At 40.9% G+C, this 24,773-nt stretch overlaps 1 protein-coding gene across 2 annotated transcripts in view; it reads left to right on the forward strand.

Moving 5' to 3' along the window:
• Window positions 1-24,773, forward strand: part of NR5A2 (nuclear receptor subfamily 5 group A member 2) — a 126,855-nt gene that overhangs the window by 71,078 nt on the left and 31,004 nt on the right. For both annotated transcript variants that reach the window (XM_090049100.1, XM_090049101.1), the window contains exon 7: window positions 14,903-15,050. In XM_090049100.1, the coding sequence (XP_089905226.1) occupies window positions 14,903-15,050 (148 nt within the window). The remainder of the gene's footprint in view (window positions 1-14,902; window positions 15,051-24,773) is intronic.

Consider the following 24,773-nt stretch of genomic DNA (forward strand, 5'->3'; position numbering starts at 1 on the left):
CATTATTCATTCTGAAGTTGGTTAAAGCTCTCAAAGAGTCCTCTGCAAAGAGTTTTGCCTCATCCATTGTGCACTCTTCCTCGAACGTAAAATTTTCAGAGAATAGAGAATCCCACACACCAATAACAGAAAGAAAACACAAAATTGAATGACTTCCCTATGGAGGCATTGGTCACTGCACTGACTGCATTGCACTATTGGCTTAATCTCCACTACATCTCATATGGATTTTTATTTGCAAATAGAGACACACAGGGTGTGTCTCCATGAAACGTTTACTGCAGTTGACTAATTAGCTCTTCAGTAAACATACTGGCATCTACACATGCAGGACAAGTAGGCTGGAGTAAACTAATTAACTCCACAGCAACATAGTTTTTTTGCTTGCTCCACAGCAAAGCACATGTAGATACTGATGTGGTTGGCTGGGGCACAAGGGTGCTTCCGTATGAGGGCTGTCTGCCAGCTAGCCCCATACCAGAGCACTGTTGTGCCCCTGGCAGCCTCTGCACAGCATGTTGAGCCAGCAGGGAACAGCCCCAGGCTGGCCGGCTGACCCCCTGGGTCCCTTGGCAGTAAGGCTTCTCTGACCTGATTCAACAGGCTGTGGTCCTAGGTGCACATTCAAATGGCACACCTGGGAGCAATAAACTCCAAAAGCAAAACACTTTGGAGTTTCTTGCTTCACATTAATTGCATGTGTAGATGCACCCACAGCAGTGGAATCAAATATGCTATTAAAGTCAACAGCCATTTAAGGGTGCAGGTCATAAGGTAGTAATGAGTATAAAACCTGCCTCCCCCTCCCCACCCCCACTGTGCAGCATAATTAGTGGGTTCTAGTCACGCATTCACATCTGACTTGAATCACTAGCAACATGGAATCAATTTCAATTCTGATGGAACTAATTGCAACTCCACTGGCTATGCCTGCTTCCACTGGGGATGAATTTGACTGCTCTCTGGAACACAGGCGACTGGTAGGGGAAGCACAGGACAGGCCACATGGCCCCCCAAGATTTGGCACTGCTCAGGATGGCAAACTGCGGCCCCACAGAGCCAGGCTCTGGAAAGGCCATGGCTTCTCCTTCAGGGCCCTCAGCAGCCGCGGTTTGGGCCCACCTCCCCTGCCGAGGGGGTGGAGGTAGCTTTACCTGTGTTCTGGCCAGTGGTCCACAGTTTGCCAGGCCAACGGCTTCCAGTCTGTAGTTTCTGGTCTGCAATTGTGCCCCCTGAGACTCAGGAGGCACCACTCACCCCTGCTCTAGAGCATCAGCCTTGTAATCTTGAAATAATTAAGGAAATACCAAAACTACTCCAGTATATGAGTAATTTGCCATTTGTGATTTGAGAGCCTTTAATTTAAAACACCATCTGTTTAATTGAAAATCAGGAGTAAAAGTTACTCATTAAAGGAACTGTTTTACAGAGAAGCTGATGGATTAACTTAAGCATCAGGTTTAAAATATATAGACTTGTTAGAATCACAGGTTTGAATCCAGGCAACAATAAAGTAGCCTATTGGCTTTCTAAAACAGAAAAATTGAAATCATGGCTAACTTCAGGGAAAAGATTGACTGAGAAACCAGAAGTTGAGAGACTGCTTGTCTACATTGACACTAACAATCCTGCAATGCTTGTAAGGAACCCAGTGTCCAGCCGAGGGAACAATATAAGTCAGCCCACACGGCTCCTGAAGGGGACAGAAAAATCAGGGGCAGGGCAAATGGTGGTGCAGCCCACTGCAATGGTGGTGTGTGAAGTCCTGTTGTGAATATATGCTAGTGGCAGAAGGGTAAGCAATAAGTGCTTTGATCCTGGCTCTCCGGAACGTATAGCAATTACATTGCTACCGCTTACCTTGCCACTGGAGATGGATCTGGGTCTGAATTTGGTCCATGAGGACCCCTGCAGTCTGGATCCAACCTGAGTCCCAAAGGAGTTTGACATCCCTATTATTGATCAAAATACTTTCACCTCTGCTTTCATGCAGCACGCTTTGAACTTGATGTGGACACTGGAGTCAGGAGTGGACTGGCCAAGTTCGCCGATGACACCAAACTTTGGGGTAAAGCATCCACACGAGAAGACAGGCGGGTGATCCAGGCTGACCTGGACAGGCTCAGCAGATGGGCAGATGAGAACCTGATGGTGTTCAACACCGAAAAATGCAAGGTTCTCCACCGTGGGGAAAAAAAACCTGCAGCATCCTTATAGGCTCGGCAGTGCTACGCTGGCTAGCACTAAGGAAGGAAGAGACTTGGGGGTCATCATTGACCACAAGATGAACATAAGTCTGCAATGCGATGCTGCGGCTAGTAAAGCGACCAAAATGCTGTCTTGCATCCATAGATGCTTCTCAAGCAAATCCCAGGATGTCCTTCTCCCCCTGTACTCAGCCTTGGTGAGGCCGCAGCTGGAGTACTGCATCCAGTTTTGGGCTCCACAATTCCAGAAGGATGCGGAGAAGCTTGAGAGAGTCCAGAGGAGAGCCACGCGCATGATCAGAAGTCAGGAAAACAGACCTTATGACAACAGGCTGAGAGCCATGGGGCTCTTTAGCCTGGAAAAGCGCAGGCTCAGGGGTGATCTGATGGCCACCTATAAGTTTATCAGGGGTGACCACCAGGATCTGGGGGAACGTTTATTCACCAGACCGCCCCAAGGGATGACGAGGTCGAACGGTCACAAACTCCTGCAAGACCGTTTCAGGCTGGACACAAGGAAGAATTTCTTTACTGTCCGAGCCCCCAAGGTCTGGAACAGCCTGCCATCGGAGGTGGTTCAAGCACCTACATTGAACACCTTCAAGAGTAAATTGGATACTTATCTTGCTGGGATCCTATGACTCCAGCTGACTTCCTGCCCTTTGGGCAGGGGGCTGGACTTGATGATCTTCCAAGGTCCCTTCCAGCCCGAATGTCTATGAAATCTATGAAACTTACTGTTTGCTTCCCTAGTACACTCTATGGCCATGTGTAGACAAAACAGGGGCCCTAAATTGAAGTGGTGGGTTTTAAAAAACACCACTTCAATTTAGGGCTGATTAAACCCCCATGTCATACACAATCCCCACTGACTTACCTGCTTCCCCGGCAAGGAGGGGAGGGTCCCTGGGAGATGCCGGCAGGCAGAATGGTCCCTAGGCTGGAGGTGGGGGTGCTTTACTCCATGGCAGCTGCAGCCCCCACAGGCGGCACACACCCGCAGGCACTGGGCTCGAGCAGGCCTGGGGGGCACTGCAGACATGGAGGGAAGCATGGGCCCCTGCACAGCTCAGGCAGGCAGGTAGGCTCCAGGGAGGGAAAAAAAAGAACAGGCTCACCACTTTTCTTGGGCACAGCCTGCCTTCCCGCGCTGCTGCCAGGCTGCCCGCAGGGCTTTCAGCAGAGCAGTGGAGTTGCATGGAGCCTGGCGCTTCTCTCTGTGGCTGTAGGGGCAGCAAACCAAAACTCCTCAAATGAGTTTTTGTTTGCTGTGCCTCACGTCATTTAAGGCTCATTATGCCGCTGAATTTCCTACAGTTGCTGGAATAAATGCACAGTACACCGCTGAGGCATGCAAACACCAATACCATTAAAGCAGTGCAAAAGCATTTAAGCCACTTTAAAATGTCATGCACACCTCTCGTTTCATCTACACATGCCATATGGTACCACTCTGCCACTATAAAACTACAATACAAAGCCTACATCACAGGATCTTTATTTTATGTTTGGAAAACCCCTTGCATTTTATGATCGAAAAGAGCTATTTAAGTTATTTATTTATTAACAACCTTGCTGTTATTGATATTACTACAAACAAGATTACAGCAAAACCTTCAAGAGAAGGGTTTGTTTCTGGATGTCACACATTTTAAATTCAAGCCCAGTCTTTGATAATCCAAGTCCTATATTATTTTGTAGAAATGAAGGGCTCAATTACGAGGTAACAAACCTGATGGAACCCATGGCCTTCCTCCTTGAATCCCTGCTCAAGAACTAGTCATACTCAGCCCACTGTTCTCTCCTGCAAAGGTCAGCGGAGAAATAGTGTGAACAAGACTCAAAACGGCACCCAATTCCATGCAGCAAGCCAAAATGGGTGAGGAGCAGGAAGCAACCTCTGTAACTCCCAACAGTATTGAATCAAATACAATAACTCTAGGTGTTCCCATTGGGTTGCCATACTTCATGGAGCTGTGCCTCTCTTCAGCCATTTTTTAGGCCCTGAGGAGAAAAAGTGCAATCAGCAACAAAGAATTGAACGCTGGGCCTTACACACAAATACTTTGTTTTGTTTTATTTTCATTTATTTGGCTGGAATTTCAAAAATGAAGCTCTTTTGTGCACTTATTTGCAGAAAGCAGTTTTTCAAATCATTACAACTCTTCAGCAGTTCTTCAGAAATTAGTTCCTCCCTGTGCTACACATTTCATTTTCTGCACTAAGTGAGGCCCCTCAGCAATAGTAATTACCATTTCAAAAGGAAATAAAGTAGCACACGTACATTTTATACTTCTCCAAATTTCATAGTAGAAAACAACCAAAGAATGATTTGCTTTGTAATAGTTAATTGTAAATCATAACCAAATTGGTTCTGAATGCCATATTTCACAAGCTAACTATGTGGTATATGATGGCAACAATTCCTCCTAGTTAGAGAAACTTTAATTTCTCCAAGATTAAAAGCAGCACTTTGCTGTATTTTCTACACTAACAGTATGCTGCCATCTTTCCTGTATCCAGGACTCAAAAAGACTGGCACATTACAGACTGGTGCAGAATACCATTGTTCTTGCATTTTGCTGCAGTAGTCAACACATACCACTTGACATACAGTCCAGGCTGCCCATATGCAAGTCATTCATTTTGCTCTTATCCACATTTGGTTCATTCTTGCTGCAAAATTCTCTCTACTTAGTATGGTCAGAGCAATGCAGATACAATAACCAGCCCAAATATTTACCTAAAGCTCAGGGTTATTTGAGGTTATATTTTCACCCTATTGACTGTCAATAATTGTTTAAAACACACCACATGGTTGCACGTTTCCAACTAAGTTTGTAATGCAAAAGGTAGATACAGAGACGGGCTATAATTAAAAACCCAAATCTATAAATGTCCACAAGTTCTGGAGCAAATTTAAATCTGAATTTCAATGTAGGTTTGAATTCTGTGGTTTAATCTTACCTCTAGGTGGAAGACTTTGCAGATCCTTTTCAATTCTCCTGTGTTCTTCAGTGTTGTTTTTGAATTTGCAGCTTTGTTTTCTTTTCTTTATGCTGCTACCATGGTATCTGTGCTATATATCTGAAATATATTACTCTTTACCTTATGTTAAGGATTCCCATTTGCGCTTGCAGTGCAGTTTCTAAATTAATACATTTCATGTGCTTAAGGCAGAACTTTTGAACTAACACCATATGTCCCATTACTGTGCAATATAGATGTGGGATTTTTTTTGGATTAGTCCACATTATCAAAAAAAATTAGGCCTTAAATGAGAACTAGTTGATATATAGGTCTGATTTTGGCCATCTAATGAATGTCACCCACTACTTTATTAGAGAAATAGAATTTGCAGCCAATATTCAATGATGGAACCTAACACAATAGCTATTGTCTAGGGCTATACGAAGCTTCAGTCCCTGATTTGATTCAGCAGAGATTCAGCCTAATTCAGTGGTTGAATCTCCAAATCCAAGTCAAATCAGAGGACCTTTTAATCTCTCCAAATCAAATCAGAACCCTCCAAATCGATTTGGAGAGATTCAGAAAGATTCAGTGATTTGGACATAGACACAGCTTTAAATGTTCTTTATACATACTTCTAGGTAGCAGGTGACTTGTGAACGCTATGATGGTGGGGCACATGGAATGTCCCCACAGGAGTGTGGTGGGCTCCACAGCACACACAACAGGAAACCTGGAAGTGGACCATAAGCACTTCTGGTTCACTTCTGGGTCTGTTGCCCTGTGGGGTCAAGCCAACTCTCAGGATCTCAATATTGCACTGTTAGACAGGAGAGTGTGACACAATTGCACATATACAAACACACAAATCAATTAGGTGCATACACACACACACTACCAGCTCAGGCACAGATGCATCCAAACCAGCCTAGGCACATGCATACCTATCACCAATTCAAGCACATAGACTATACACCCCACAGTTAGACACAGATCACTAATTCGTATATCATGCACACAATGCCATATATATATACACACTCAGCAGTTCACACACATACAACCCACCTACACATACACACAGGTAACTTCCTAACTTGGATGGTATGCTTGGAGTACCTGGGATACTTGGGGGAAGGTTAAGGTGAGGGAGAGAGAGAGAGAGTTAAAGTGTAGGGAATGAAAGTTGCCAGAACCAGGATTAGAACCGGTGGACTACAGAGAAGCTGGCTGAGGAACTGAGACTTGGGTTTACTTCAGGTAGACTGCAGCTGGAAACTGAGGCAGACTGCTGAGATATGAGGGGAGGGGAGCAGATAAGTGGTGACAAGGAGGAGACAGCCAGGAAAGAAACTGAGGCAGAAACCTGGTTCCTTAGGGGAAAAGGAAAAGGAAAAGGCAGTAGGGATAAGACAGTGGCAAAGAAACAAAGGCTTTGGAGGCAGAGAGGAGTTGAAGGCAGGTGTTGGAGGTGGCAGTGAGCCAGAAGCGGGAGAGGGAGAAATGAGACAGAAGTTAGAAGGACAAGAAGCAGAGACTGGAGCAGGGCCAAACCTTAGTAAAGCAAAATCCAACTTAGGGGTCCAAATTACAGTTTAATTACACAGACAACACACTACACAGCCCCATGAAGTTATTGGTTCACACACTCACACATACACACACCCACACACACACTCACAATGGCAGCTGGAGAAAGAAACTCAGTGGAAGGGTTGGAGTCCAGGTAGGGAAGAGAAGCAGAGTCTAAGTCCTTGGTTGAAGAGGAGGTGGGGGGTGATAGATACCTATTCAGGCTGGAAAGGGGTTCTTGGCCAGTAGATGTTGTCCAGGGGGGGTCACCAGCAGGGCCTCTGGGTAGATAGGTGGTGTGACATGGTGCTGGTCCAGATGGAGAGGGCGTCCCACTGGCTCTGTCTTCACTGCCCCTTTTTATAGAGGCAGACCTTGTGTGACCATAGTGACAGGAGGCATGCCCAGACAAGGGTCAGCCCCTAGCGTACTGAGCATGTGTGCTTCATGCAAGGATGTGCAATTTCAGGTGTCTGTAATGGTGGGGTACAATGGTAGAGTTGCTGGTTCTGCAGGGTCTTTTGTCTTTGAAATGCTGGGTTCTTGTCTCTGCTCCTGGGTGAGGTCTGTGGTTCCTGGATGAATCACTGCGAGGTGATGGCCCAGTCATTACAGACCATTCAGTAGACACTTGCTACCATTGTATTTCAATCATTCCTAATCACTCTCATTCATCTGGGAACCAATTTAAATGGGAGGGGTACGTGACTCATACAGTTGCAACACAGGGGATGCCGGGGCAGAGGACACAAGATGGAAACTTGACATTACTTTGGTTCACTTACAAACACAGGCCTAAACCACACAATATCCATATGAAACAATAAAAATCAATATGAAAATGATAATAATACAATATACAACAGTAAAAATCAATACACACCTAATAATAATACAATATAAAACAGTGGATATACAAAACCAAAAACTTGCTACCAAAATAAAAAAGTTAAAACTTATCCTAAATCTGAGCTCGCTTACACTTGTCTCTAGGGAATAGAGAGAGAAAGAAAAGCCAGAAAAAATTGGGGAAGGGAAGGGAATGCATATCTATCGTGTGTGTGTATATATATATGTATTAAAAAAGAAAAACTTGGGGTTTTGCTACAGGTCTGCCAGAGAACACGTGGGAGCTCCCCCCATGCCCTCCTGGCTCAGCAACTGGTACGTCCTGGATATAGGGGGACACCTGGGGTCCCCCCATAGCCAATTGCTGAGCCAAGGAGGTGTGGGGGGCCCCTCAAAGCACTTCTGAGTTTGCCACTGAGCACATGGGCTCCCTGCCCCCGCACTCCAGTGCGATACTCCATTCGCCCAGGCATTGCAGTGTTCATGAGTCATGCCTGGTACCTTGACCTTGAGGTATTTAAGAAAAACATTGAAAGCTGTGTCTATGGCCGAATCTCAGCATCGAATCTTCAGATTCAGATTTGGCTGAATCGAATCAGGGACAGTGATGTGAATCAATAAATTGAATCGCTGTCCCCAATTCAGGCCAAATCTGAATCGAATAGGGCCCATTTCACACACCCCTACTATTGTCATAATTTATACGTAAAGCAGGCAATGGTAATAATGGTTATGTTTTGCATAAGGTTGTATTGTCATTGACCAACATGCTCCAATAATACTTGCAAGCAACAAAATGATATTTTTCCTTTGCTTTCCTATTAACTTTATGACAAGAACACATTGCAGTCAATGCAGGTTATGATGCATGAGTATATTTTAAAATGGCAATAGCATAGAGAATATTTGGTATTAACTGGTATAAAGGATCCAGTTCCTTTCGTCTTATCCTTACCAGCAAAAAGATGAGAAAATTTGGCTCAAGATGAATACAAACAATGCTAAGCAACCATTGCTTTATCGTTCAGTTTGGAGGTATCTTGTATTCATGCTTGCACATTTCTAACCTAATCTAGCAATGTTAGACAAACAGGAAGGAGGCAAAACAGAATATTACCCTATGCATTCAAACCAAGATTAGGTTTGATTTTAATAACCTTTTGTCTGTTATGATGAGACAGTGTTTGCTCCTTCTAGCAAGTGATGGCTTTACAGATTTATACATTTCAGTACCTGACCAACTTAGCATGAAGATATCAAGTTTAAATATAAAACTCAGAACATAAGGATGCAGGTCATCACAGAAAAGATAGGCCCTTCCATGAATTCCTGTGCAAACACAGTGCTAACCCTAAGGCACATTTAGACATCAGCTTGTGGAATGTAGTCCTCGCTTGAAAATAAAGCGAAGCTGGAGTGACTCATGCAGGGGGCAAAAGCCTGGGCACTGTATACAGGGACACTGAGCTTCCCACATACAGTGTCCCCCTCTCAGCCTTGCTTGTTTAATCCAAAGGAAAGGCAGGTGCCAGTACATTTGGAACCAGCTTGACTTCAGGAGCTGCAGGAGCAAAGATCTTCCACTTGCCCATCTATCAGGGTTTCACTCCTAGACTGGCTGCCAACCAGAGTTAAAGAGCCCGGTCTATCCCATCATGGAGCAGATTTCAGTTCCACAACTTTTTGGCAGGATTTCCTTCACCGGGGTAAAACTAGTAGCATCTCAAAGGTGCTAATGGACAAGCAGTTTGGTATCTTCATGACAAGGCCGCCACAAGAATGATGCCAGTAGAGGTCACATATCAGGTTCCAAGATCTTAGATTAGCATATGGTAGGAATATCTCAGAGGCAGTATCCTCTGCTGCTGGATGGAGAGAAAATTGCATCACACACTAGAAAATATTTGAGCCCACTGAAGTAGTGCTACTAATAAGGTCCAAAGAATGACACACCTCACCTGCCTCCCTCTATCACTCCATTGTGGATGGAGATTTATAACAATATAAGAAAAAGGGTAGTGACAGGAAAAATATTGAATCCTTGGAGTTAAAAGGATGGCCCCCTCCCTACATACTACTAGTGGAAAAATAGTTTTTTAGCACTGCCATAGTGAATTAGCATCTCGTCTAAATATTCAGAAAAGATTCTGTCACAGACCTAAACTTGACTAAAGTTTGTGGCTATTCTAACTCAGGATTTTGATTCCTGGCTATCTCCAGTTAAAAGCATAGGTTATACTCCAAGAGGACCATTCATCCTCTTCCTACACTGATTTTAAAAAGGTCTCAAAATGGAGTCTGAAGGTATAAAATGGTCCAAGGCAAGTTAAGGATAAAGTGGCCATTTTAAGCATCATTTGTGCTGATATTGTGTGTTAGTCAGAACTTGCAGGTTACCTTAACATATTTATAGTACTATTAATTTGAGGAACTACCACTATAGAAATTATATATTAATAATTAAAACTAGCGTCTATACAGCATCTTGAGATTACTTTCCAATAATAGGTTCTATAATGTAAAATCAAACAGTCACAATAAACTGTATATCCTAGTACAGGAAACTGCAATTCATTCCTATCTTAATGTACTACTGATCTTTAAACATAAGTTAGACAAAGTAAATACTGTACTTTGAAGTGTTATCAGTTTCACTATTTGCATAGTATAGCTAATTAGGAAACAATAACATCATCCTAGGGGAAAGGTACACTGGCAACTTAATTCATTATCTTTTATTATTGTGTATCATGTTAAAATGACAGACATCTTATACTGTTTAAGTCATCACAATTTTAATTAATATAGCTAAACCAGACTTAACTATACCTGCTCTCTCTGCCCACGCTGAGCCCATCTCAATTTAGAAACAACAAAAGTAGCTTTTAAAGTGCTTTTCTATATTTCCTTAGCAATGCAATAGAAACTTCAATACAAGTTATATATGGGAAGACTGAAATGAGTTAGAAATAGTACAAAAAGTTCAATGTCCATAAAAGTTCAACAGAACATAGAAAGTCTCATACTTAAGCAAACAATACTTGTGAAAGAAAAAATTCCTTTTCTTTCTGCTTACCACATGGTATTGCTTGCTTCAGAGGAAGGAATTTCTTGCCCATTTCACCCAAAATACAAATAGGAGTCTAATTTACCACATGGGCTATGAATTAAATGTCAGTAACTTGAAACAGAATTGCTTCAGCCAATCAGTGTACTCATTCACTGCATGCTTATTAACAGAACTGGAGCTTTATTTCTCAGTTATGCAGTTCCTGGGACTGAAGAGAATGTAATTCAATGGTACAGTCAGTACTTGATAAATGAGAGCCTTAGTCATTGTGAAAGGACAGAAAAATGATTATGCAAATCAATTAACTATGATCGGTTCCTCCAACACAACCATTCATCCTTAGCAAACATGACCACTTCTCAACTTAAACTTCCCCCACCTTTCTATGTACACCTTCCCCACTGCACCTTTTGTGTCCTCCCACATGTTAAATACAATTTAAGCTTAACAACGAATTATGTTTGGGGTCGAGAAATGATGGAACTTTACACTGTAGGTTTTGTAACTGGGTATACAGAAAGAGCTACACTGCAGTGGCTTCCTCTGGGCTGATTCACCCAGTTAACTCAGTAGTACTCATCTCCTGCCTTAAAAGGCAAGAGAGTGCCTCAGAGTTCAAATAGTTCAGGATAGAGTTCTGCGTTTTAAACAAAGTTTGCCCTTAGTTCTTCCAAACTTTCCTTAATGTCAATGAGAACTTAATGTGAGCAAGGACTTCAGGATTTGGCTGCATCTTTCTTGATTGCCAGCGATTACTTGATATCTGACTTTTTATATGTGTTTTTGCTACTTGTCAGATACTAGCCAAGTATTCACAGTTTTCATAAGCAGTCAACACACTCTTTAGTCAGAGTACTTGAAAATGCCACCCATAACTATCTACATATGGATTTAGGAGCTTAACTTTAAGAACCTAGTTTTGAAAAGTTTGATCATCAAGCCATCTTTTACTGTACTAAAATCTATTGTACAATATAAAGTAATCATTCTTGAGGCAAAAATCCTCACTTGGTTTCATCAGGGTTTGGGCTTAATTAACCAAAATTAATAGTACAGTAAGTAATTAATGGCCTATTAAGTTGTGCTCTTCAGCATGAATTTACAGCTTATCTGCATTTCTGGTTACATATTATTTATCCTTTTAATCCCGTGTTATGACATGGAAGGTAAAGGTGCTATTACAGCTTTGGTATTAAATTGGGGGCTGGTGGCACGGGCACTGAAGCCCACAGTTAACAATCCAGAAGTCACAAGTTTGTGGACATAGCAGAAGCTCTCAAGGCATGGCCCTGTCAGATTCCAATGAATCTGTGAATTTTACTAAATACCTTGTCACAAGGACATGAAAAAGGAAGGTATTAAATTCTGTGAGCTAGTATCAGCACATGGACAAAGCAGGCAGAACAACATCACACTGCTTAATGCAAACACTTTCTCAGAATAGACATTAACTGAGGCTTTTTCATGCATAGTTGACTTTATATAAACTGATTGACACCTTTGGGGGTCGTCTTTCCACCGACTCATAATTTTGCTCACTCTTGAAAAAGGCTTCTGTACACCCAGTATTCTCTAGTTAAAGCTGAAAATTCAACTCATCATATTTACACAATAAAAAAAATCCATTCTGCCTTGTTTTTAATTGCAAATACTACTCAAGGGACCAATTCTCCTGCTTAGGAGGCAGCCCTGTGCCTTCTACTAGAGAACCAACTGCAGTCAATTATGGTAATGAAATGTCAATAAATATAAAAATTTAATACAGTCTGTTCTTGGTGAGTGGCAGATGAGGACTTGCCTCCCAGACAAATTTGCTGTTGCTGCAAATATTAAATGCACCTGAAAGAGTAGCGGGTTGCCTGAGAGCTCTCCAGTAGAGGGATGGTGGGAGATACAGACACCTATTGGGTTTTCCCATTATGGCATAATCGCTGCAGCAAGGCCAGTGATGTTCTTGACATCCATCCAAACATCTTAACTTATTATTATGAGGTGAAGATCAGATTTTCCTCACAAAGCATTTAAAATTGGTACCTCATTGAGGGACATATTTCCCTAACAAAGCAGTTCAATTATAAAAGAGGAATTAAGTTACAAATGCAATGATTTTGCTGTGAACTGTTTCACAGAAGGAAGTAGCTGATATGTCATTATTTCTAAATGATTCTTCGGATAGATGTCATTTGACTATGTTATCATCACAATGCCTTACAATTTATATTAATGGCTAAAGAAAAAGTAGTTTATTAGGGAAAGCTTAACTTGGAGGCTGAGATCCTGGGACTCCTGAGATCTAAATCCTATTTCTGTCACTGTCTCATTTTATGGCATTGAACAAGACATTTAAATTCAGTGCCTCAGTTTCTCTAGGTGTAAAAAACAAAACAGTAATACATCTCAGAAGACATACATATTCCATAGAGTGCAATGGCGTTAAGCATGAAGTGAAGAGCTTCACTGAATCACAACAGTAGTATTCTTGACATTCATCCAAACATCTTAATTTTTCATGCACAGTTGACTTCATTTAATAAATGTAATGCATATTCAAAGTTTTGGTTATGATAAATAACATATAAACACCAAGCATTATAAAGGAAAAGGATATATAACCATGTGTGTAATAAAGGTTCCTTTTAACCCTTTTAACTCTTATTTCTTCATATGAAATCAGGCAGGTTCTCAGTCCTGTAATTATTCTTTTTAAATTCTGAGCCAAACAAGAGTTTTTAAGAAAGTTGTATCATTCACTTCTGTGCTCTGAATAAGACTGACCTCATTCCTGCTTTATTCCTATGAGAAGAATCAAGCCGACTGGAATTCACCGAAGTCAATAGGACTCCAATGGATTTTGTGTAGGGATAGAAAAAGAACCACCTCACCGCCAGAGACTTCTCTGGAACTACAGGTGTGCCTTCAGTTCATGGACCATTTGTACAAATTCCAGCATATTGGACTACTACCCTTGAATATGACTGCTTCTTTCTGGGAAAATAAACTTAGACCAGGCCTCTTGCAATCTACCAAAATCCTCTAAACAAGACTACCAAGGTGGCATATCTATACCTCACATGGCAGCGTCTTTGACATGCTTAAGACCAGTCACTACAGATGACTTCAAAACAGCCTCCTCAGCACATTTTCCAGTTTGAAGTGCATCAATGGGAGAGGGTAGGCAGAACCTGCTTGCAGCCCCTCACCCATAGGTAAAGCCATGGTGTAGATATGCCCAAGGTTTCCACAGTAAAGAAGGTCTTACACATGACTTCTGGGGGAATTTCACTCCAAATTGAGTACATGGAAATACCTCCTAAACTGAGTGTGCAGTTTCATCCTATAATACTACTCGTGCATAGTTTCAAAAGCTAGTTACAGAAATTACACACATTGGAAACTGGTTCAAATCTGTAACACAACAGAAGTTCAGTTCACATAAACTGCTTTCAAAATGGCCAAAACTGGTTTATGATAAACCTGGATGGATGTAGTATCAAACTTAACTAATTTAGTTTAAATTGGTTTATTGAACTTCTGTCCCATATCTCCTCCAGATTCAAGTTCACTCATGGTCCCCTGGCATTCCAGGATGCTTTGCAACTCCCCTGCAACCACTCCACCCCCTCACAGGATGGGTGGGCTAGCCCTGGCCCAAGCTGTCTGCTACAGCCAAGCAGGGAAACATGCACTACTGTCCCCTGCTCCTGGCTTGAGCCATTGCAGGCATGTGGCATGTACTTAGCCACAGTGTTTGCTACTGAAAACAGTAAACAACAAGAATCCATATTACTACAGCACCAAGAAGTCCCTTTCAGGAATCGAGCACTGTATATACACATAGGGAAAATGGAGTCTTCACTCCTAAAAAATTTTGCGATTGAAATGAGAGGGAGAAACAAAAGACAGATACAGCAAACAGATGGGTGAGATTAGCTCAGTAAGAAGGAGCTGAATAAAATATTTTGTCCGATAATTTTAATTTAAAGAACACAGTATTCAAAGATGATGTTACATGCCATAAGTTACATGCTTTAGAAGAAAAAAACTGTGAAGGTACAATGATGTGCTAAAATTTATGCTTCTAAATAAAATCTTCCTGATTTGGTTCCACAGTTACATTTAATAGGAAATGTTTTCTTCATGGGATCTCTCAGTTGCATAAGATGACTTGAAAATTTCTACGTGGACGCAAATGTGAATATGATAAACAGAGAGAAATGTGATACTCTTTTTACAGGTGGATTATTCTGTAATAGCATCTCAAGCAGGAGCCACCCTCAACAACCTTATGAGCCATGCACAGGAACTAGTAGCAAAGCTTCGTTCCCTTCAGTTTGATCTACGAGAGTTTGTGTGTCTCAAGTTCTTGGTGCTCTTTAGTTTAGGTAGGTAAATCCCTTTATTTATGCATCATTTAATTTTGATATTTTAATTGTTTTTACATATGTTGAAAATCTTAGGCTTTGTGATTTTTTCCAATGAAAAACAAAATAAGACTCTGAAATAGATGTATACGGTTGGCAGTTATCCGGGGATTATTATAGAATTATCACCTTTAGGAAATGCTATAGACTGTATGCAAGATGAAAATAGGTTTCTATAGACATGACTCCTGAAACCCATAAAATCTAATAGAGCATTATGTTTTCTATATGTGCTTTTTTATTTCTTACAGAAATCTAGGGGCAAAGGTTTATTCCTCTACTAAATTTCAGGAAATGGTTACAAAAGAAAAGGATGGTGAAATAGGCATGTTTTAGATGAGTGTAGATAGCAAGTATAAACAGTCTTGTTAGCATATCCTGTCACTTTTGCAACATATAAATCAACAATGTAACTAATAGTTTTAAAAAGCACAGTGAAATGCACTATTACAGTGCAAATGAATGACTGTAGTTTTATGAAAGATCTATCTAGGAAATGGCCTTTAAAAACTGTTTTGTACAAGTAGAAAGGACTTAGAATAGGAAAGATACCTATTCAAGACAAATTAGTTAAATCAGTGCTCTCAATGAATCAGTCAAGAAAAATTACCATTGCCTGGAATAAAAAAGGGATTAGCGAGATGGATTCTTATTGACTTCACTAGAACTATTTTTTCTGCCTGACTTCTATTTTAGGTTTGCATTTTGTTGACTTCATAATGCTGACTTAAATAAACTTTTACGTAGAAAATTTATTATTGGCAGAGAGCTGAAGGAGGAGACTTTAAAAATATAAATAAGGCCAAATCCAGCAATCCCTCCATAGTCAAAACTCCCATTTATTTCAAAGGGCATTTTCTTTGTGTAGCCAATGCAGACCTGAGACAAATATAACAAAGGAACAAATACCAGCAATGATGAAATTTACTAACACACTTTTCTTTGATTTTCAGTTACAAAAGCTTATGTAAATAAAGAATATTCTACCAACATAAAATTCTACCAGTGAATAATTATATTAAAATTATAAATCAATTTCAAGAATGAATGATTGGTCTTCAGCGCAAATAGTAGACTTTTATCCTTACTTTCACAATAACTTTTAACACTTCATATGCTTCTTGAAGTTAACACACAATACTTATTGAAAATCAAAGTGTTTTAAATATAAGCACCTTAAAGAGTATTTTCAGTGGTTTATGGCATGCAGAATGTGTAGATAAGTAAGATAACTAGATTTTTTTTCTAAATACAAACAAGACAACAGCAGTAACTGTAGGAAAGGTGTGTACATTTTAAATTGCAAGAATGGATGATGTGCAATTTATTTGCTAACCACAACATATCATTCATATTTGGGAAATGGTTTCTTCCCACTAATCAAGTTCAGAGAAGGAAAAGAAGACCTTTCTTGGCAGAATTAACAATTATCTTATGAATTAGCTTGGCAGACATCAAGCAATCCATTTCTTTAACTCCAGTACAGTATGTTTTGAAGTTATTACACAGTGTCAAAGATGTCTAAGATGACATTGCTTTTTGCTGAGACAGTATTTAGAGAGATTCACCTCATTCAGTAGTATTCTAAATTAGTTGAATAACTGAATTATATTTGGCAAATGCTCATGTTTAAGAAGTCTTCTCATGTCATCACTTCAATCATCTCTTCAAGTACGTTTAGGAATTATTCTTTTTATATGCTTACTGTTGCCCTGATTATTCAAGGTCATAGTCATCCCTGTGGGGGGAGAATCGGGGTAACCACCCAGGGCCCTACACTTTGGGGGGCCCCACAGAGCTGGGCAAAGTGGACACAGCTGCTGCATTTGACATTTGGCCCACCCACCCAGTAGGTTCCCTGTTCCAGCAGCAAGTTCTGGCCACCACTGCTCCCACTGCATCCAGTGTGCTGGGGCTTTCAGTCCCTGGCGTAAGTGTGCCAGGGGATGGGGAGGGAGGCCTCACACAGGCTGCTTTGCCCCAGGCCCTGCACTCTACTCAGGTCATCTCTGTGCAAGCTACTGAGCCTGGCTTCAAAATGAGCTGAGGATTCACAACACCACTGAGCAGCATCTGACACCTCGAAGAATCCAGCTCCTCCTCTTGTTTACATTAGTGTAAACTAGGACCAATTCCACTGAAATTAAAGAAGTTGTAAATCAGTGCACAAAAATGTTGTACCATAGACTGGTATAGTACTGCTGAAGCTGATTAACTCACAAGGCCAAATTCAACCCTAGCTTATAGTCATGTTTAAAAGTGCTATTACATATTGTATGATTTTAGGTTACATGTTAGCCTACAGAGAATAAAATAGAAAAATATTAATAATTTTCATAGAAAGTTACATTCCTACATGTGCAACTAAGGTTGATATTCTAAAGGGAATTGGGAGACAACTGAAGTTATAAGCATAGATGCCCTAAAAGCTTAACTATAGGTTTAATTTCCAATCTATGAATAGTCCTGCTGGCAGTAATGAGATTAGTGGCACACTTAAAGTTTGTGTTTAAGGGTCAGATTTCTAAAGGTACAGGAGTGCTTAAATTGCAGGTAGGTACCTAGTGGTATTGCTAAAAGCCACCCAAGTGCCGAATCCATAATTAAATCAATGGGAGTTAGGTGCTTATGATAATACCACCAAGTGGTTAACTTCATCTCTAGGCATTTTAGTATCTTTAAAATAATCTGGTTTTCAGTGAGCATTTTTTTTTATCAGCGCCTTTACAAGTTTTGCAACTCATTCAGCATAGGCAGATACAGCCAGGTCTTAAGGAAGGGGAAAAATAAAAAAAGAGGACTGTAGTCTTTTAATGGAGTGGGAAAACAATAGTAAAATAGAAATATTTATTTTAAGGAAAATTAATTCCATGTATGGGCTTCTCTGATGCAATAAGTGATATCAGGTATGTATCATCACTTATGAAATGTTTAATCAGTCGGTGCTGCTTAAATTCTAATGACATTATGAACCAAACCCTCGTCCTGCTGAAGTAAGTGGAAGAGTTGTCATTTATTTTAGCATGAGCAGACTGTTAGCCAGATCTTCAAAAGAAGTTTTTAAAAAGAAGGTTTTAGTTACTTATTTTGGTAACTAAATGACAGATGACCTCTTTTGAATGGCCTTTCTATAATAAGCACATATGTGTTTTACTATAATAGAAAGGACTCCCAAAATACATTTTTCTTTCTCCAATTCTAAGCATGTGAATGGCGTTAATATTAATCAAACCAATTAGATCTTCATGCTCTCATTATATTCATTTAAATCCCCACTGAAAATAAATTTCTTTCAGAAAGCCTTTCAATGGTAGCTCATAGTTAATAATCCTCATAGTTAATTTTGTATTTTTTATAACTCCACAATTATGAGTATTTCTGTATCCTTAAGATATGTCATCCATTTCTAATGAATAGTGTCTTCTTTTCATAAGATTGCAACTCACTTCAGTACAAAGCCTATAGCTCATTTTTGTCGGTAAAACAGAATTCAGAACATAGGCACTCCATACATGATTAGCAAAGTAAATGAATAGAATCACATGATAAAATATATAATAAACATTACTAAAAATATCATAAGACCCTAGAGTATATGCAATTCTATTTCAAATGAAAGTTAAATCAAATTTGGTGTGTGCAGTCTAGACTGAAATTCAAATAGTAAATTATTAGTTATCAATTAGTAAAGCACACCAAAAGACTTGTAACAGCAAAATGCTTTGAACTAATTCTAAAGATAAATAAAAGTATGTAAAAGCTTAGGTTGGGGTGTTTTACATTGACCCTTAGGTCTATTTCCCAAAGCTGTCTACACAGATTCCACCATAGGTACATATGTACCCATATGTGCAAGTTCAGATGTTTTTGAATATCAATGTCTGTTGTGGCGACGTTGTACTTATATTCCCTTGTAGCCAGTGGGCACATATATGCTTGATGTTTACTGCAGAGTTGCCTAATTAACTCCACAGTAAACATCTCAGCATCTATACGTGAGGTTCTATTAGGCCACAGAAAACTAATAAACACTGCATGCAGCAGGTTAGTACTGTAAATACAAGTACTATCCTGCTGCAGAATTTTTTTCATGTGTAGCAACTCACATGTAGACACTAACCCAGCTGGCTGGGGCATGAGGGTACTTCAGCACAGGGGCTGCTTGCCAGCCAGCCCCTCACTAGAGCACCTTGTGCTCCAGCCAGCCCCTCTACAGTACATTGAGCCAAGCCGGAGCAGCCCCAGGCTGGCAGGCTCTCCCTTTCCCCCACCTCCCCCCAGACCCTCTGCCAGCCAGGGCCGTTCTGACACAGCTCAATGTTCTGCAGTCCCAGGCACACATGTAAATGCAGTACCCAGGAGTAATAAACTCTGTCACAGTATGTGCCAGAGTTCATTGCTGCACATTAATATGAACATGTAGACATGCCCAGTGTAGACAAAGCATAAGGAGTGGAGAGAGTCTCATTTGCCACTCTGTTCCTTCTGACAGTCCACAGATATAAGACAGACCACTGAAGTATATGTGACCCTTGCCTGATATAGATATAGTTTTTCCAGCATTCAGTAGTAGGAATTAACTTTTTTTTTCTTGTGGCTATGAAAAAATGAATCCAGAAAGTGCCATATTTACAATTAGATAACTTGTATTCCCCTCTATAAGGTGTAATTCATGATGTACAGTACATCATCATGACAACAAAATTAACACCGCTAGACTTCAAGAATGTCCTGCCATTTGACTCCATTATATACAAAGAAGACCTAAACAATACCTTCTTTTCCTGGGCGAGAGGCATGTAAGAAAGTTGCTCTTTAGGTTACTGTTTCTTTAAAAAGAATCTTAAGAACATGGAGGCAGAACCTAAGTTGTCCCTTTTGGAAATACTTATGTATCCTAGTCCCTTCACCTCCACCTCAGAGAAGCCTGAAACAAGTCTGCTAGCTATGGCTAAACTTTCCACTCCTCTTCCTCCTCCCGGTACAGACCCCATTCCTCACCATCTACACATGCGCCAGTATTAGGGTGCAGTCAATTAATTAACTCCAACACAAAATAGTATGTTGGGTACAGTTCTGTTTTACAGGAGAATAATTTACTGTGCTGAAACATACATGTAGACACTGTCCATGGGCATAACTTGTTCTTGGTCAGCTCAGCCAGCAGTGGACCTGCTCCACTCCAGCTCCAATTGCTGCTGTCCCGGGCACATGTCTAGACCCTGTACCCAGGGCAGTTTCCCCTAGCTCAAAACAGCTCTGGAGTTTATTGTGGGGCATTAATTGCATGTGTAGATGCACCCAGTAAGTGATAAGAAAGGAGAAAAGATGTTGCTATAACAGAAGATCCAGGGACAGGTTGCCTTTATCGATCCCAAGTGAAATGCAACATTTCTCCTCAGGCCTCATCCACCAAGAATCACAGAAGTGTCCTATTACAGCAGTAGTGTAACTAAGGATAGGTGATGAGGCCATGAGCCCAGGGTGCTCTGTAAATGCCTTGACACCAAGGCAGATCACCAAATACCTTGGCACCAAAGGGCAGACCAGCACTGACAAGTTATTTTCAACCCACATGGACTACATAGCTTCCAGTTCCAAGCTGGCATTGTGCTTAGTTTACTTTTCAATAGTTAAACCTTTAGCATTCACCATCTGGCCACAAGGAACTGGTCATAGCCTAACATTACTGATAGACATCGTGGTTTGTTAGCTACCTTTAAGTCTTCTCTACTGGAGGGCCCCAAAGATATGATCTTTAAGCTAACAGTGTCTCTGCTTTCACCAGGGTGAGCACTGATTCCTTTGTGTTTATTTGTCATTTCAAATTATGCATAGTCAGCCTAGTTTCCTTAGTATCTTCCCTAGGTCTTATAGGCTGGTTTTGTGACTCTTGACCTTTAAGATCTGTATCTGTTCTACCCCTTACCATACTTGAGGTTCATGGTAAGAGTCTCACTACCAACAGAAACTCATTAGGCCTTCCTGTCCAAATAGCTTCTAAAGTTTTAGCCATAGTTCCAAAGAATTCAGGCTCTCTCTCATCTGGACAATTGTATGATTTGGGAGATCTCCCCAAAATAGGTCACTGACTATTATCAATTATCCCTCAATTTCATCCTTGGGGCTAAACATCAGTAATAAGAAATCTACCCTGATATTCATCCAGACCACAGCATTAAGGGCAGTTTTAGATGTCAGGTTAACAAATGACCTTAACAAAGATTTTAAACCACATTAGAGCTCTAGACATAACCCAGAACACCAGTAAGGACATGCCTCACAATTACAGGCCACATAGAAGCAGCCATCTATATCGCAGACTTAACCCTCAGCTTCTCCCAAAGGTACCCTTCATGAATATTATTCAAGTGATGAGAAAAACACCATTGCCATTCATTGTTTCAACTGATGAGACAAGGGGTACATCTTCTCCATTCTGTAAAGAGACAACCTATCTTCGAGCTATCACCGCACCATTGTAGCCGTCCACCTTCTTGATCTGCAAGATAACCTCCAACTCTCCATCAGCTCTGTCAGGATACCTTTAGCAGTTTTCTCCACTAATTATCCTCCAGTTCAATATCCCATTCCAAAAAGTCAAGACTTTTAGAGGGCCTCACTTATGCCTTTCCATCTGTGAGGGAGCCTTCTTGTGATACCACAACTTCATCCTCAGTAAATTAAGAAGAGACCCAGCTTTGAATCTATGGCAACCTGCTGTGTTTTTCCCATAGATTTCATAGGTTGCATATAAACATTAGGGCTGGAAGGGACCTTGCTAAATCTTTGGGTCCAACCCCTTGCCCTCCCAGGTCCTAGTGCACACCCCTTAGATACCTGTAGACTGCCACCAAGTCCCCCCGAGCCTTCTTTTCTCCAGGCTGAGGAGTCCAATGCCTCTCAGCCTCTCCTCATAAGACCTGTTCTCTTGACCTCTGATCATGCACATGGCTCTCCTCTGGACTCTTTCAAGCTTCTCCACATCTTTTCTAAAGCATGGAGCCCAGAACTGGATGCAGTGCTCTAGCTGTGGCCTCACCAAAGCTGAGTAGAGTGGGAGGATGACTTCTTGGGTCTTGTTTGAGATGCATCAGTAGATGCAAGCCAGAGCTTTATTTGCTTTGCCAGCTGCAGCATTGCATTGGTGGCTCATGTTCATCTTGTTGTCAGTCATGACCCCCAAGTCTCTTTCAGTTGTGGTGCTAGTGAGCCTATAAGTATGATGTGGGTTTTTTCTCCCAAGTTGGAGCACCTTGCATTTCTCTGTGTTGAATGTCATCAAATGTTGATCTGCCCACCATGCGAGCCAGTCCATGTCAGCCTGAATGGCCAGCCTATCCTCTAGCATGACTGCACTTCCCCATAATTTGGTATCATCTGTGAACTTAGCCAGTTTGATTCTGATACCCAAATCCAGATCATTAATGAATATATTGAAGAGTACTGGTCTGAGTACTGAACCCTGAGGGACACTACTGGTCACCATGCACCATGTTGACTTGGTTCCAGTGACTATCACTCTCTGGGCCTGACCAGGGAGCCAGTTCCCCAGCCATTGGACCACAAGGTTGTTAAGGCCACAGTTCCCCAATTTTACCATCAGGACATCACGGGAGACCAAGTCAAAGGCTTTTTGAAATCCAAATATATAACAACCTCTTCTCCCTTGTCCCTTGATGCATCACCTGGCCATAGAAGGAAATTAGGTTAGTCAGGCAAGACCTACCCTCAACAAAGCCATGGTGCCTATCTCTCAGAATGTTGCCTTCTGTTGCCTGTTATTGATGGATTCTTTGATCACTTTTTCCAAGATCTTTCCAGGGATTGAGGTCAAACTGATTGGCCTGTAGTTCCCTGGATCTTCCTTCCTTCCTTAGCACCTGTCAATTAAAACTTATTTTTCTAATGGGTATTATTTCAGCTAAGAGAATGAGAGAAATCCAAACCCTTACAGCCACCCCTATACACTGTATTTCATGAGGGCAAAGTCATTCTTTAAGCCTCACCCCAAGGTCCTTCAAAAATTGTCTTGGATCTTCACCTCAATCAATCTATTTCCAAGTTTTATTCTTGAAGCCTAGCAAAGCAAGACTTCACACACATGCTGTGATAAAGACATTGCCCTGTTCTTTAGATAAGAACAGCTAACTCGGATCCAGTTATTTCAGAGGCAGAAGGTTTGTGGCTCTCAAAAAGATGATCTCTATCCTCCCAGAGAGTATCTAAGTGAGCCTAGGACTTAATTCTTTCTTGCTATCAGATTGTTAACAAAGATCATCTGCAGTTCACTAAAAACATTTCAGGCAGCCTCTGTTGAGTTTAAGCAACTTACCACTAACTGAAATAAGGACTGCCAGTACCTGAATCTCACATGATGAATTTCTTAAATAATCATTACTTGTTACATGGTTCCACCAGCTGTCCTCCATCCTTGGGAATCCTATTGGTAAAGCAAATGAAAGGCTGTTGAAGCCATTCAGCAACTTATGTGAGAGAGAGAGCTTGGGCTCATGAAAGCTTATGCATCTCTGATTTAGTTAGTCTAGAAGCGTATCTCTGCACTGCTTTCTTCCTTACTTCAGTCTAACATGGCTAATTGCCTCTCTGCTCATGGATAAAACAACATGGCTATCTTGGTGTTTATTGCTAAAACAGAAATAGGTAAAAATCACTCCCCTATTCTTGGGCCTATTGAAGTAAGGGGTTTTACCACTGATGTCAGTAGGACCAAGATTTTATCCTTTAACTTGTCTTCCTGCAAAAGAAGTGTTCCAATTAATTTTTCAGTTTGTATTAGCTAAATGACTAATTTAAGATGGTCTTTTTAATGGGTAAGTAAGATTCTCACTGGGTTTCTATTATCTCCAGTTTTCAGGTGCAATACAACTCTTTATTTTTTTATGTCCAGGATTTTTACAGTCCCATCATTGAAGCTAAAATCTAGCTATGGTTTTCCCTGTACCAAAACTTCCCATTTGTCCTGTTAGCTTTCATTATTAGAACTCAGCAAAGATGATTTGTCAAAGCTTCCATCAGACCAGTTTGTAAAGTAAAATGCCAATAGGAAGAAAGTTAGACATCATTTGCCCCATGTCCAGCCACTTGTCTGTCTGTGGAGCTTAATGCGAGAATAGGCAGCAACTGACTGGTACTGTTCTCTTATCACTGTCAGGACACAGATAAATGTACTTCATTTAAGAAATGAAGGCTTTATCAATGGGCAAATAATTGCAGAGCAACTATTGATCTCACATCTCACTTAACATGAGACAACAGGGAGTTGTAGAAATGGTAAACGTTTAATCATTATGTATGGCAAACAATGGGGTCTTACTTAAGCAAAGCAAAGAAAGCCTTAGTTTTCAAACAGGACACAGTGTTACATGGAGAGATGACTGTGACTCACCCAGCCTGGATGTTACATTGTCCATAAGAGATGTACCTTGTTTCTGCTAGAGGGAAGTATGTTAGCTATCTCTTATGTCTGTCTGTGGATTCTCTGTAGTATTAGAGTCCAGATGGAGTGTGCAAGATACCATTATTGTGCTCCAACATTTTTTGGAAACACCAGGTGTAATAACACTTTTTCTTTAGTTTCAAAAGCTTAGGTATCTATGGTGTTGGGAGCTGGGAAACTATTTTTATTAATCATAACTATTATTTATTTATGTAGCATCAACT

This window comes from Crocodylus siamensis, chromosome 5, assembly GCF_052110815.1.
Source record: "Crocodylus siamensis isolate JL-2025a chromosome 5, ASM5211081v1, whole genome shotgun sequence".
Taxonomy (NCBI): Eukaryota; Metazoa; Chordata; order Crocodylia; family Crocodylidae; genus Crocodylus; species Crocodylus siamensis.